The sequence below is a fragment of the Mirounga angustirostris genome, unplaced genomic scaffold (genome assembly GCF_029215605.1).
Source record: "Mirounga angustirostris isolate CCGP_5_RB_7025 unplaced genomic scaffold, mMirAng1.0.hap1 SCAF_14, whole genome shotgun sequence".
Lineage (NCBI taxonomy): Eukaryota > Metazoa > Chordata > Mammalia > Carnivora > Phocidae > Mirounga > Mirounga angustirostris.
The window spans coordinates 67,246,939-67,260,907 of record NW_026991722.1 but is presented as its reverse complement, the minus strand read 5'-3'; the positions used below and the strand labels follow the sequence as shown (position 1 = coordinate 67,260,907).

Sequence of the window (13,969 nt, the reverse complement as noted above, 5' to 3'; positions counted from 1 at the left end):
CAGCCCTGGCAGCTGGTCCCTCTGCAGCAGGGCCCACTCCCTCGCGTCTCTGGGGGATGGAATTCAGGGTCTCGTGGCCGCCCAACGCCCACGGCCTGACAGCCGTGGGGCCTCAAGGACCCAGCCGCATTTGGTTCCAGCCCCTCCCTTCCTAGTGTGCAGCATTCGGCCTCGTGGTCGCAGGGCGGCCGTTCCAGCCCTGGGCATTGAGTCCTAGCTCCAGGCAGGAGAAAGGAGGAGGGACTGCAGGTAAAAGGCAAAAAACGTACATACACAAGCTGAGACCATGCCTTTTAGACACATTTCCCAGAAATTCCACCCAGCAAATTCCACTTAAATCTTACTGATCAGAGTTTGGTCCCATGCCACCCCTGGCCGCAAGGTCAGCCCAGGGAGGCGAGCATTTTAGCTGAACTCATTTCTACCCCAAATGAACTGTGGTTCTGCTAATGAAAAGAACGGAGACAATAGATGCTGGCCAAGCACCCAGACTGTCTTCCCTCCCCTCCCACACCCTCCCCCTCTGCCCCTCCACATTCCCCCTCCCCTCATCCTTCTCCTCTGCCCTTTCTCACCCCTGCCCTCCCCTCCCCTCCTCTGCTCTCCCCTCCCCTCCCACCCACACCCTCCCTCTCTGCCCCTCCCCATTCCCCCTCCCCTCATCCTTCTCCTCTGCCCCTTCTCACCCTCGCCTTCCCCCTCCCCTCCCCTCCCACCCACACCCTCCCCCTCTACCCCTCCCCATTCCCCCTCCTCTCCGACCCCCTCCTCCTTCCCCCCTGTATGAGTGTCCTGTTGATCTGCTATAACAAATGACCACAAACCGGGTGGCCTTAAACAACAGGGATTTATTCTTTCACAGTCTGGAGGCCAGAAGCCTGAAATCAGTATTGGCAGGCTGACTCCTCCTGGAGGCTCCGAGGGAGAATCTGTTCCGGGCATCTCTCCAGCTTCTAGTGGCTCCTGGCAATCCTTGGCGTTCCTTGGCTTGCAGACACCTGACTCCATCTCTAGCTCCACCATCATGTGGCTTCTCCTCTCTGTGTGTGTCTCTCTGAGCCCCTCTAAATTATCAGGACACTTGTCGTCGGTCGGATTTAGGACCGACCCTAATCCCGGACGCTCTCATCTCGAGGTCCTTACCTTGTTACACCGGCAAAGACCCTATTCCCAATAAGGCCACACTCACAGGTTCCAGCTTTTGGGGCTTCTATTCAACCCACCTCCCTCCCCATCCATCGAGACCAGGGCCACAGCCTCTCAACCTCCAGGCAGCCGTGTGAAACGGGCTGGGGGCAGGGAACTGACCACCGCAACTGTGCACGAACATGCGTGCTGTCGGGCGGCTGGATCCTTCCACAGGAGCTGGCAGCTCAGGCTTGCACATGAAGTGTGTCTCACTGGGCAGTGCCCCTGAGACTTGCTTTAAGCCCCAAGCCCCTCCTGGTCCCTCCACGTCGGCTGCTCTTCTCTGAAATGTCCAGGCCGTCCATAGAAACAGCTGTTGCGGGCCACCAGTCCGTGGGCCCGGGCAGACTCCAGACCCACCCTCCCAGCCCTGCAGGCGGCCGCTCTGAGCCACCCTGCACCTGCCTGGGGTTCCTCCGTCGCCGGGAGCACAGGGTCTGCTGCCCCCCTGCCCCCTCCTGGCACCCGGGTTTGGGGAAGCCGTTGGGGGATCGCAGGCTGCCCACAGGGTCACTTGCTGCTGTCGGGAGCCCCAGGGCCGAGGTGGTATGGTGCAGTGGTTACACACACAGCCCCCCAAAAGGCTGCACCCCCGGGGTGCTCTCTGCACACTGATGGCACGCTCTCTGCCTGGGTCCCCTGCCCGGTCCCGGGGCTGCCGGGACAAATCATCGCATGCTGATGGGCTTAAAACAACCCGGATTTATTCTCTTACAGTTCTGGAGGTCAGAAGCCCAAAATGGGTGTCCCTGGGCTAAAGCCGAGGTGTGGGCAGGGCTGGGCTCTCTGGAGGCTCCAGGGTGGATCCTTCCTGCCCCTTCCAGCTTCTGGGGGCCCAGGCGTCCCTTCTGCCCGGGCTCTGCCTTCAGATCTCGCGGTCCCCTCTACTGTGCACGTGAAACCTCCCTCAGCCTCTCTGCTTTAAGGGCATCTGGTGGTGCGTAGGTCCCTCCTGGATGACCCCGGACACTCTCCGAATCTCAGGGTCCTTGTGGTGATCCTGTCTGCAAAGCCCCATTTACGGGGGCACCTTTGGGACCCATTATGTAGCCCTTCCGTAGCCGGCCACACCCAACCTGACAGAGGCAGACCCTCTTTGTTAACCCCATGCTATAGTTGCTGATATTCAGACATGAACCTGTCTCGCTGCCTTCCCTTGAAAGTCTGGAAGATCTGGTGTCTTAGGCTGGGTTAGGTCTGGAGCATGGGAGCACCCACCCCCAGCCCCACGACGCAGGTACCGAGGGACAGCCGCCGTGTTCCCGTAAATCAAGAGACGGTGTCTGGGCAACGGCCCTGGTCCCTCAGCCCAGCACCCGAGTCCGCCCCTGACGGGCTGCTTTCACTCCTGGGCCGGGCCCCACGGGTTCCCACGTGTGAGTAGGAGCTCTTGGGATCTCAGACACAGCCACCTCCTCGCTGAGATGGCTTCCAAATTATCTCTCGGAATTAGAAAGTATGCTCCCTCAGTCACGTGAAAGGAGCTTCGAATGATTATCCACAGAAGCAAATGGCTGTGGGCTTCAGGAGAACTTTGGCAGAAGTACACGCTCCCCTCCCACAACCACAGGAGGATGAACGGGGAAGGACCCTGTGTTCAGAGGAAGCTGCTTCTCCTCCGGAAAGTCAGGTCCCTGCCTCTGAAAGCAAACCCACCTCACTAAGCAAGAGCCGCAGAGCAGAGAATGTTCTAGAAGCAGTGGGTGCCCTGACCTTGACAACTCACTTTCCATAGCCGGGGGCCCACCTCTGCCGCCTCCCCCGGGACCCCTGGGCCAACTTAGCGCACCTGCGCCAGGATGGAGCGCACCTGAGCCCTTTTGTGCAAAGCTGGCCCTCACTCCCCTTGTTCTGGGCGCTCAAGATACAGAGGAGGGGCGCTCTCTGCTGGTGACATAACCCACTTGGGCGCATGCCCACCGTCGCCGTCACTGTGTCCCTCGGGATGAAGTGTCTGCTGGAACCCTGAGTGACAACCACACCAGTGCAGGACCGGGCTGGCTGGACAAGCCAACAGATAAACGTACAGTCACACAGGACCTGGGAAGCAAATGTTTATGCATCCATCCATAGGATATTACGTGGTGCTTTAGAAGATAATTATTATTATTTTTTTAAAGATTTTATTTATTTATCTGAGACAGAGAGAATGAGAGAGACAGAGAGCACATGAGAGGGGGGAGGGTCAGAGGGAGAAGCAGGCTCCTCGCCGAGCAGGGAGCCCGATGCGGGACTCGATCCCAGGACTCCAGGATCATGACCTGAGCCGAAGGCAGTCGCTTAACCAACTGAGCCACCCAGGCGCCCTCTGTTTTTTTTTTTTTTTTAAGATTTATTTATTTATTTGAGAGATCAAGAATGAGAGAGAGCACATGAGAGGGGGGAGGGTCAGAGGGAGAAGCAGGCTCCTCGCCGAGCAGGGAGCCCGATGCGGGACTCGATCCCAGGACTCCAGGATCATGACCTGAGCCGAAGGCAGTCGCCCAACCAACTGAGCCACCCAGGCGCCCTAGAAGATAATTATTATTATTATTATTATTTAAAGATTTTATTTATTTATTTGAGAGAGAGAGAGAATGAGAGAGAGCATGAGAAGGGAGAGGTCAGAGGGAGAAGCAGACTCCCCGCTAAGCAGGGAGCCCGATGTGGGACTCGATCCCGGGATTCCAGGATCACGACCTGAGCCGAAGGCAGTTGCTTAACCAACTGAGCCACCCAGGTGCCCCTAGAAGATAATTATTAATTAGAATTCAGTCTGATACAGAACAACAGAGGAGACGACACATTTGACGATAACTTCAAGTGGAAGCAAAAAGCCAAATGCAGACTTCTCCAGCTGGAGGACGGAGGGCGGGCGCATCCTCCTAACCCCCTGCTGACCCTCTCCCAGGGCAAGGCCATGTCCAGGGCAACGCAGCACTGGACGATCCAGGGAGGGCTTGGGCATCATGGGCTTCCTGCCCAGCTGAAGAAGGTTCCGGAATGCCTGCTGGAAGCTCACTTTTTGAGAGGCATGAGGCCCCTTTTGGATGTGAAAAGGGGATCCCCGGATGCCCCCAGCCAGGGCTGGTATTCAATCTGGGTGCTGTTGATGTAGGAAAGATGGGTTCGAAGCCGACGGCCAAGAAAGAATTCCTGAGGTGTCTTTGGTGCAGAAAGGTGGTTTATTAAAAAGCAGGGGGACAGGACCTGTGGGCAGAAAGAGCCGCGCCGGGGTCATGAGGAGTGGCCCCTTATATACTTTCAAGTTGGGAGAGGCTTAAGGATAGCATCAGTCTCTAAGGAATTTGGAAGGAAGGGTTCCAGGATCCTGAGGGGGCTAGCTATTGTTGGGAAAAGGTCATTTATTACCGTCTAATAAAATCTGAGACCCTTCAGATGTATATTGGTGGGCCGTATGCTTGGGGGGTGATTGCCGACATGTATCTTGGGGGGAAGAGATAAAGGGAGTTTCCGAAGTTATTTCTAAATGTTAAAGTAGACTCAGGATCCTGGGGGTCCGGCTAAGGTTGCCTTTGGCCTTTAGCAAAGTGTCCACATCGAGGCAGCTGAGCTCCTAGAGGAAGGTCACTGCCTGTTTCAAGGACTTGTCGGTGGGCTGTAGGCAGTAAGGAAATGTAATAATTTCTCTTCTGCTTCAGTTTCCACGTCACCGCGACGTGGCCAGGCTCATTCTCCATGGCCAGCTGGCCTCTCCTCACACCACGCTGGCTGTGGGTGTTTGTCTCCAACCCGACTGAGGGGGCCGAGGGCTGGGGAGGGGTGGCCGCATGGACGGGGGCGGCCCTTGCCCTGCCCGGAGGGGCAGTGTCCACGAGGTGCATGCGTCCACGAGCCAGTGTCCAAGAGCCTCCCGTGGTCATCTACAGCATGCTCCCAGGGCTCCCCCAAGAGCATGTGGACCTGCTACGGAGGCGCGTGATGAACACGGAGCCAGGCGCTCATAAACTGGGTGCCTCCATTAAAACGCTCTGCCGCGAGGGGGTGTCCCTCCTGCCTTGCCGTACCACTGCGTGAAATGGTGCCTAAAAGTAATGAGCAGCTGTAATTAACGTCCTTGATGTCAAAATGGAAAACTGGAGACCTTTACCGGTTCCCTCTAAAATTCCTCGTTGAGGTGATTGGAAGTTGAAAGCACTGGGTAGGAGGTGTGCGGCCTCGGTGAGCCTCAGGGGTCCTTCTGTAAAATGCGGTGATAAAAGCACCTGGGGGAGGACCCACTGGCCATGGGCGGGCGGGGGTGTAATGACCACCAGCTGTCACGACCAGCCCTTGACACCCCCCCCCCAAGTCCCAGGGTAACAAGTAGGAGGTGTGGCTTCAGTTTAATTTTCAGAGAAGTCAGCTGGACAGACGTTTCAAAGGCTGAGCTAATGCATGCAAATTTCCCATTGTTCTCAAAATCACTTCTCATTCTAGGGCGGAAGGAAGAGTCTGGGGCTCTGATTCCCCCGCAGGGGGAAGTGGAACATTTCAAACAGGAAAAGCCGCTCTCCCTCTTGTTTTGGAGGCCCCGGTGCCTTTGTGATCCGACCCGTCGCTGCGCCACCCCCAGAGGGGCTGAGGGACGGTTGGCATCCGTGTGTCCAGTCGTCACAGTCTGCTGGCCGCAGGTCTGCTGGCTGGTTTCTCGGGGCCGCGGGGACAGAGCACCACGCTCCGGACGGCTGAAAAAACAGGCATTCATTCCTTTACAGCCTGGAGCCTGACTCCAGGTCGGGCAGGGCCGGGGGGAGGGTGCTTCCGGCTTCCTCCAGCTCCTGGGGTCCCCACGCAGTCCCTGGCTGGTGGCCACGTCCCTCCAGTCTCTGTCTGGGTTGTCACGTGACCAACTTCTCTTTGCGTGCGTCTGGGTCCAAAATGGACCCCACCCCAATTCAGGATGACTTCATCTTAGCTGATGACCTCTGCAGAGACCCCATTTCCAGATAAGGCCACACCCACAGGTCCCGAGGGCCAGGACCAGAGCTTGCCACGGTTCAGCCCACAAGGCTGCAGAGCCTGCCTGTCACCCACTTGGTGGCCTGACTAATGAGAGATGAGCCCTGAGGGCAGCAGGACTTGGGGGACATTGTGCCCCACCCCCACCCTGGCACCAGGCCCCGCTGGTGAAGCCAGGATTTCGGGGGACATGAAGACAAGAGCCGGTTCTGTAGGTGTCGGTGTCGACCCCAGGGGCCTTGGCGGCTATGTGGCCATCGGTTCAGTGGCCCTCGGGCCGTGGACCGCCCCCCCCCCCCAACGGCCAGGCCACCTTCAGTCTTTACAAGTTTCTTCGGTTCCGTCTGCCCTTGTCACCCAGGGATCAAGCAATCCTGCCTCTTTAGAAGGAACTCTTTGTGAAAGAGGCGTGAGCCCACAGTCATCCCAGAAAGGAGGGAAGACGCGAGTCCCACGAGCCCCACAGGGAGGCACTGATGGGCAGGACTCCATAAAAGCGAACTCAGATCCACGGGTTTTTAATGGTCGGAGCTGTAACAGCTGGGGCTCCCACCGCTCCCCCAGTGGTGCCCCCCGCCCCGGGGGACAGCCTCTCAGAGCTTCTGCAGCTGCTCAGAGGTCAGGGGTCAGGCAGGGCCAGAGGGCACAGGGCGAGGCGCCGACGTGACCAGCCCAGAACCCTTCCCTGGAGGCAGGGGCAGGCTCCACGCGAGGCTCCCGCTCGGACACTCGGCTCTCGTCTGGGACCCCGGACATCAGCGTGCGTGGCGGCGCGTGGCTGCTGGCCACGGTCCTGCGTCTGAAACTCGTGCTACGTAAAAATTGTTACCAATCATCCTTACCTCTCCACCCTGAAAAGTGCGCAGGAAGTCAAGATCCAAGCCTAAAGCCAACCAAAATGCACATGATTTTGGGGAATGAATAGTGTCAAGGGAGGCTGCCGGGCTATTCCATGGAGGGGCGAGCGGTGCGGTCAGGCGGGGCTGCGTGGCCTCCGTGGCTCGCTGATGCTCGGCCCACAGCCAGCAACGGGTGGGTGGTGGAGGTGAGCTCGCGCCTCCTTTCAGAACCAGCCTCCAGACCAGCCGTGGGGAGCTGGGTGGAGGCTGCAGAGCAAAATTAGCTGTTCTAAGTGACTTTGACAACGTTTGACAACGTAGAAACTACGGTGTAGCTATTTCTGTCCTTCTGGGGGTAATTCAACATCTTATTTTTTAAAATCTTTATTGTGGTAAGAACCCTTACCATGCAATCTACCTTTGTGACAAAATTTTAAGTGTTGCTAACTAGGCACAGGGATATACTGCAGACCTCTAGCTTATGCCTATAAGTTTATACGTCTCTATAACTGAAAAAATATATATATAAATGAAACTTAGACCCCGTTGAGCAGAAGTCCCGGGAGAATGCTAACTTTTCCTTTAACCCGCTAGGGAGTGGACAGACGCTGTCTAAAGTGACACTTCCAGAAATAGAGCCGAAAGTGTTCCTCCTAAGGTCACAAAGGTAACCCGGAATAACGGAGAATAAAGGCGCCGCGGGGAAGAGTGGAGGGAGGAGGAGGCCGGCGGACGGACTGAGCCTCAGGCTCCGTGTGGACGTCCCGGGAGGCTGTCCCCGCCGACAGAGCCAGACCCTGAAGTTACGGCGCGTGCGGGCACAGCCAGCAAAAGCCCCTCCTTTGCAGACTGGGGCTTGCCCAGGACACCCCAACTCTGCCTTTTCATAGCTTTCCGCCCCATCGGGAGGTTCTCACATGGGCGTGTCTCACTTTGACAAGCCAAAAAGTGCCGTGAAGCAGCCCCGTGAGTTTTCAGGACCTGACCCCGCACAAGCTGAGTCCTCCCTCTTCTCCAGCCCTGTCCGCCGCACCCCGAAACCAGCCCCCTCGGCGTCCCCCAACCCTCAGGCCCCAGCCCGTCCGGAACCAACCCCAGGCCCCCTCCCCAGCCCCGCCCGGACCCCGGACCTACCCCACTCCGGGGTCCCCCACCCCGGGCCCCCCCACCCCGGGCCCTCATGCCCCCAGCTCCCCGCCCCCTCCCCCCCTCCCCGCGCGCGCAGCTCCCATCCTCAGGCCCCATCCCCTGGCACTCGAGCCCTAGGGCTTCCCCCTTGCCCCTACCCTCTCCAGAACCCACCCTCAGGCCCCACCCCCGGGCCCTCAAGCCCCCCGCCCCCACCCCCTCCAAAACCCACCCCCCAGGCCCCCATGCCCGCAGCCTCAGGCCCCACCCCCTCCGGAACTCCCCCCAAACCAACCTCCAGCCCCCACCGTCCAGGGCTCCCTTCCTGCCCCCACACCTGGCCCCCACCCCAGGTCCCACCCCACTCCGGGTCCCCCCACCCCCGGGCTCCACCCCCTCAAGCCCCCACCCTGGGCAGCAGAGCTCCCTGGGGGGCCCGGCGGTGATCAGCGCCAACTGCTGTCCCCTCAGGTTTGGGGGCGCATCTGCCTTTGGGAGGCCGCTATTTACAGACTTTCCAAAGTGGAAAATGCCGCTCAGACGTTTAAAAATAGCATGATTATATATGTATTTTTGCAATATTAAAATAAGCGGAAATGATTTATGTGTCATGCAATTTTTCAATTTTACATTCAATGTGTGTCCTGCGGTCCTACATAAATACCAACACAGGTTTGCCGGTTCAAGATGGAATATTCCAGAAAACTCTGAGGTCCAGGCGCCCTGGGCTCCCCTCCTGCGCTGGGACTGTAAGCCGGGCAGCAGCGCAGGCGAATGAGAAGGGGCTTGCGTTTCCCGGGGGCGGGACATCCGCTCCGCGAGGCCGTGGGGGGGGGGGTGGGGGCGTCGGGGGCAGGGCTGGCTGTCCGTGGGGTTTGTTTTGCAGCGTGAGGCCAGTACAGCTTGGATTTCGGTTTGCGCCCCTCAGTGCGCGGCCTTCTTGTTTCATTACCGTAACAAACCTAAGGGGGCGGACGGCGCAGAGAAGAGCCCCCTCTGCCCGCGAGCCCAGGAGTCTGCTTGGGGGGCCGACCAGCCAGGCGGGGCCCATCCTGCCTTTCCGAGGGTTGGACTGCGGCGCCCTGGGGCCCCACTCCCGGAGCCAGCACGCCCCAGAGTCACCTGTCCCAGAGAGAGCCAGGGTGCCGTCCCCACGCGCTTCTCTGGCACACGGGACCACTTAGAGGAACGTTCCGGAAGAACAGGCCCCAGGTCTGGCCTTCCCAGGCAGCCCGCGTGCACAGGTGCTTCCTCTCCTGCCTGTCTCCCAGGTCTGCTCCGTCCCTCTCCACCCTCTGAGGCAGGGCCCTGTGGCGCCGGGTCCTCTGTGTCGGGCGCTGGGGGGCTCCCGGGGGACTGCGGGCTCACACTCCAGGTGGCGTCCCACTGTGGTCGTGCAATGACGTCAGAAAGACCGACAGCCTCGAGGGTCAGGGAGCAGGTGGGCAACTCATTTGCATTCTTAAAGTGAACTTATTTTTATTGGAAAAAAATGTTAATTAATAGACTTTCCTTGAATTCCCAGAGTTGGGTCTGGAAGAAAGTGGCGGCCGGCCGAGGCTGGGGCCGGGCTGGGGAGGGCAGGAGGGTCGGGGGCCTGCCTGACCACCCCCTTTCCCGTTTCCTGCTAGGCCTTGCCAAGCCCATCGGCCTGGTGGAGGGCCCCGGGGGCCTGGGCCAGGGCGGCATGGCGGCCACCCTGCGGGAGGACAGCCGGGAGACGGAGAGCAAGTACGAGGAATACGGGTACAACGCGCAGCTCAGCGACCGCATCTCCCTGGACAGGACCATCCCGGACTACAGGCCCAAAAAGTGAGTACGTGGCGCGCCTCTCACAGGCGCCCCCAGGCCCAGCCCCCGCGCTGTGGGCTCCAGGAGCACGGACGTGCAGGCAGGCACCCCGGGCACTGCGCGTCCGCCCTGCACCGCTCTGGTGTGTCTGCTGTCGGTGGGTCGCGGGTGTCCTGTCCACGCAGACGTGTGCAGGCCCGAGAGCCGGGCTGCGCCTTGCCGCCGCTCCACACAGGACACGGGTGAAGCGTGCTGGGACCTCGGGGCTCACTCGCTCGCGTGGCACCCCCCATCTAAAGCTGTCTGCCATCCGTCCCGAACCCCTGGCCCTCCCGCCCCCAGTCTGCCGCCGGCTGTGGCCTTGCCTCGTGGCCGGCTCTGCAAGCATTGCATCCTGTGTGGAAGCTCATTAGGTACCTTGGCAGGGGTGAAAGGTGAACAAAATGCCATATTCAGCGGGCATCATTCCTTGAGTAGGTCCCTCCAGGCGGGCACGTGGGCTGGAAAGGAAAGGCAAGCTTGGCCGGGCTCCTCTCTGGCTCTGCCTGCGGGAAAGCCTGGGGCGGGGTGGGGGGGACCCTGGGCGCTGGAGGGGCCCTCAGCACTGGGGGCCGGGGCCGGGCGGGTGGGCAAGGGGCAGGGCCGGCCCTGCAGCAAACCACGGGGACAGTGGCGGTGGTGGGGGGGGCGTTTTTAGAGCGTGTGTGAGACTGTGTTTGAGAAGTGGTCCTGGGAGCGGAGCGGGAGGGCCGGCCTGAGGAGGAAGCATGAGCAGGTGCATCATGGGAGCGATACGGGTGGGGTACACTTGCGGGCAGGATGCCCTGGGAGGCCAGGCAGCGGGAACTCACTGCAGACCCCCTGCTCTGCAGGCATCGCCTCCCCAGACCGAGGGGTGGGGTGCCCCAGGCAGGTCTCCCGAGTGAGCCATGGCTGCCCGGAGTGCGCCTCCCTGCGGCCTAACCCAGGGGTTCCCTTCACCCTGTGCCTTGGGAAAGGACAGTAGGTGCGGCCTGTTCCCTGGACGGCACGGGGCCGCGGTGAGAGGCCACTGTCCGCCTCTCCTGTTCCACTTGGGACTTCATCCCAGAGGAATTCCCCTTTGTCCCGGCAGACCCCGAGCACACGCGCCACACAAAAGAACGCTGCTTTATTTTATGGGTACCATCGAAGAGGCTTTCCTTTTGTGAGATGGAATAAAGATTCCTTTCCTGAGTAAAAAATGTGGTTGGGTATAAAACAGGCCAATTTGAAGAAACATGCTAAATGAATAATGCAGGTGACGTCTAGATGTGACAAAGTCATGGACACGGGCTTGAGTGGCTCAGGTTCGGGACGTGCCAGTCCGTGCTCTAAGGGTGTGTGCGCGCACGTGTGTGCATGCGTGTGCACATGTATGCACGTGTGTGGGTGTGCGTGGCAGTTTCTGAACGCTCCCCAGCGTGCCCTGACCTTTGGAGGGTGACCTCAATAGGGTTCCCTCAGCGACTGGAGTTGAGTTCTTGTCTCTGGGCTTCTGGGCACCGCGGTGCCTTCCAGAGACCCCCCAGGACCACCCCAGGCTCAGTGATTCACTGAAGGGACTCACAACCTGGGCAGCGCTGTTTTACTCCTGCTGGGGTTTGTTGAAGGACAGAATGACATTGTGGAGAAGAGTGCAGAGGGCAGGGCGGGGGGAGCAGGCGGGAGGGACCCTCCCAGCCACGGCGGCACCCTGTGGAGTATGGCAACGGGGGGCCCACTTCAGCCCTGCTGTCCAGGGTTTTGGTGGCCGACCGACCTTCGTCCCCAGCCCCCAGAGGTCAGGCTCACACTGTGGCTCAGGTTCCAGCATGGACCGCACTGCAGTGTAGACTATCCCGCGTGGCCCAAGGTCCCACGGAACCAAGGACACTGGGGTCGGGCGCAGTGTCCCAGGGACTCAGAAGTCACCTCCCGGGAGCTGGCAAGGGCCAGACCTTTCCTGTGCAGGGAGGGTGTCTATGGACAAGCCAGGCCTGCTGTGTTAACCCCTTCCTGTGCACAGCGTAGTAGTTGACTTGGCAGGTGAGTGGCGCCCACCTCCCATAAGCTCACGGGGTTCAGAGCTCTGGGCCTCTCGATGTCCAGCCGTCGCCAGCCCTGGCTGGGGGCAGGGCTCTCCTGGCGGCCCTGCTGCATCTTCCGCGTCAGAGCGCTGCACTTATAGAACAGATGAGAGTGTGTGTCATAGATGCTGTTGTTTGCCTCCCTGAAATCTGGTGCTCTTTCTTTGGGTGCCCCGCTCTCACATGGGAACCCGTGGAAACTTTCCGTTCCAGCTGCAGGGCAGGGCACATGACTCAGGATTAAGGCAATTAGAGCATTATGTCCACCAGCCTTAGCCCCTAGCTCAGGGCTGTCATGTGGTCTGGGCGCAGTCCAATCAGCCTGCATGTTGGAATTACCTGAGGTCATTGGGGAAAAAAATCAGGCTTTTCAGCCAAAGTGAAACTGGAATAATGGGAACCTGGGAGCTGCACCATCTTACCATTATGAGGGGAAAGCTTAGAGTTCCCACAGCCCACCCATGGAACCCAAGGAAAAACCCAGTGCAGGGTGTGGCAGAGCTGGGAGGTGGGGAGGAATCAGGTTCCAGTGCCATAGTAGCAGCACCTGGATCCAGCTGTTCCTGAAGCCAACATTGCAATAAATTATAAATAAATGGAAAGTCCTCTAGGCTCTGTAGTAAATTAACATACACACACACATATATTTTTAAATCTTTTGCTCAAGCATTTGGATTGTATTTCTTGCTTCTTAATGGGCTCTCCGTGCTCGGGCACATCCCTGCACACCCCTGAGTCCTCAGAGCACTTTATGAGACTGAGACCCAGCCTCCTTCCCTCACGTGGCAGAGGCTCCCTCTTTAGGAAGGCTCCGTCTGCCCAAATAAAACCCGACAGGAGTGATCAGTTCCCTGTCAGGCTCACATTACAGAAGACGTCAGGGCGAACTTTGAAAGAGCCGACGTTTACAATAGGCCTTAATTGATAGAAACCTGATTTACAGACACTGATTGGAAGGGGCACAGCTCTCTGCCTCCTTGAAACAGAGAATGTGGGTTCCATTTTCTTACATGTTTATTTATATCCATTTCTTTCCCAAAAAGAAACGGGAGGATTTGATGAGTGTGACATGCACAGGCCCCCCACCCCGTGCGTGTGAGGATGACGAGCTAGAAACCAGAGAGAAGCCCTTCCGAGCCCTTGCTATCCCACCAGTCTCCTGGGCCTCTCTGGACTTGCTGCCCTCCCCCAGTGGACGGCGTCGTGGGGCTTAGTCATGCGGTGACAGCCCGCGTGTGACCTTGGCTTTGAACACGGGCCCCAGCCATCCTGGGGGAGACCCAGGCCCTGCGCAGCTCAGCAAGTGGGGTGCCCGATGGTTGCCCCGGGGCTTGTTCAGGACTGGTGTGCTGCAGATCGCTGCCCGCAGACCAGCGCTGACCCCCTAGCAGCGCTGTGAGAACGGATGGTGCCCATGTTTTGCAGACGAGGAAGCTGAGGCAGGAAGGGTCAAGTACCCGGTTTGGGCCCGTGGGCCATAGTTTGCTGAGCCCTGCTGTGTCACGTGCATTTCCCCCCAGAATCTCACCTTCTCCACATAAGCCAAACATGGAAGGGAGACTGTCTTCTAGAATCTGCCCCCTCCCCTGCCGCAAGGGGTGGACTCTGCGTCCCTCCCCTAGATTGAATGGGCTTTGTGGCGGGTCGTCCAATAGAGGAGGGCAGAGGTGACGCGGTGGGGCTTCCAAGGCCTCCACCCTGCCCGGCCCAGCACTGGCCCTGGCCCGTGAACCGCCACAGAAGCAGTCCACCTGTCCTGCAGCTGCCATGTTGGGAGGAAGCCCAAACGTGCCCATTCCCAGTGCCGGGAACAGGCCGGAGAGCACGCAGGGAGAGGCATGCCAGTTGGGGCCAGCTGCTGCACCCCCGTGGCCCCGTTCCAGCCCACCTGACGGCCCAGGCCCAGGCCCACCAGTGGAGGCCTTCCAGGAGCTGGGATGGGGACTCAGGTCAGGGTTGCTGTGACCAGGAGCTGAGCTGGAGGTAGTCCCGCAG

General features: G+C 59.3%; 1 protein-coding gene across 1 annotated transcript in view; it reads left to right on the top strand.

Annotated features, from left to right (window-relative positions):
* GALNT9 (polypeptide N-acetylgalactosaminyltransferase 9) overlaps nt 1-13,969 on the top strand; it is an 82,608-nt gene that overhangs the window by 16,353 nt on the left and 52,286 nt on the right. The window contains exon 2 of the mRNA XM_045887874.3: nt 9,728-9,908. Coding sequence (XP_045743830.1) covers nt 9,728-9,908 — 181 coding nt within the window. The remainder of the gene's footprint in view (nt 1-9,727; nt 9,909-13,969) is intronic.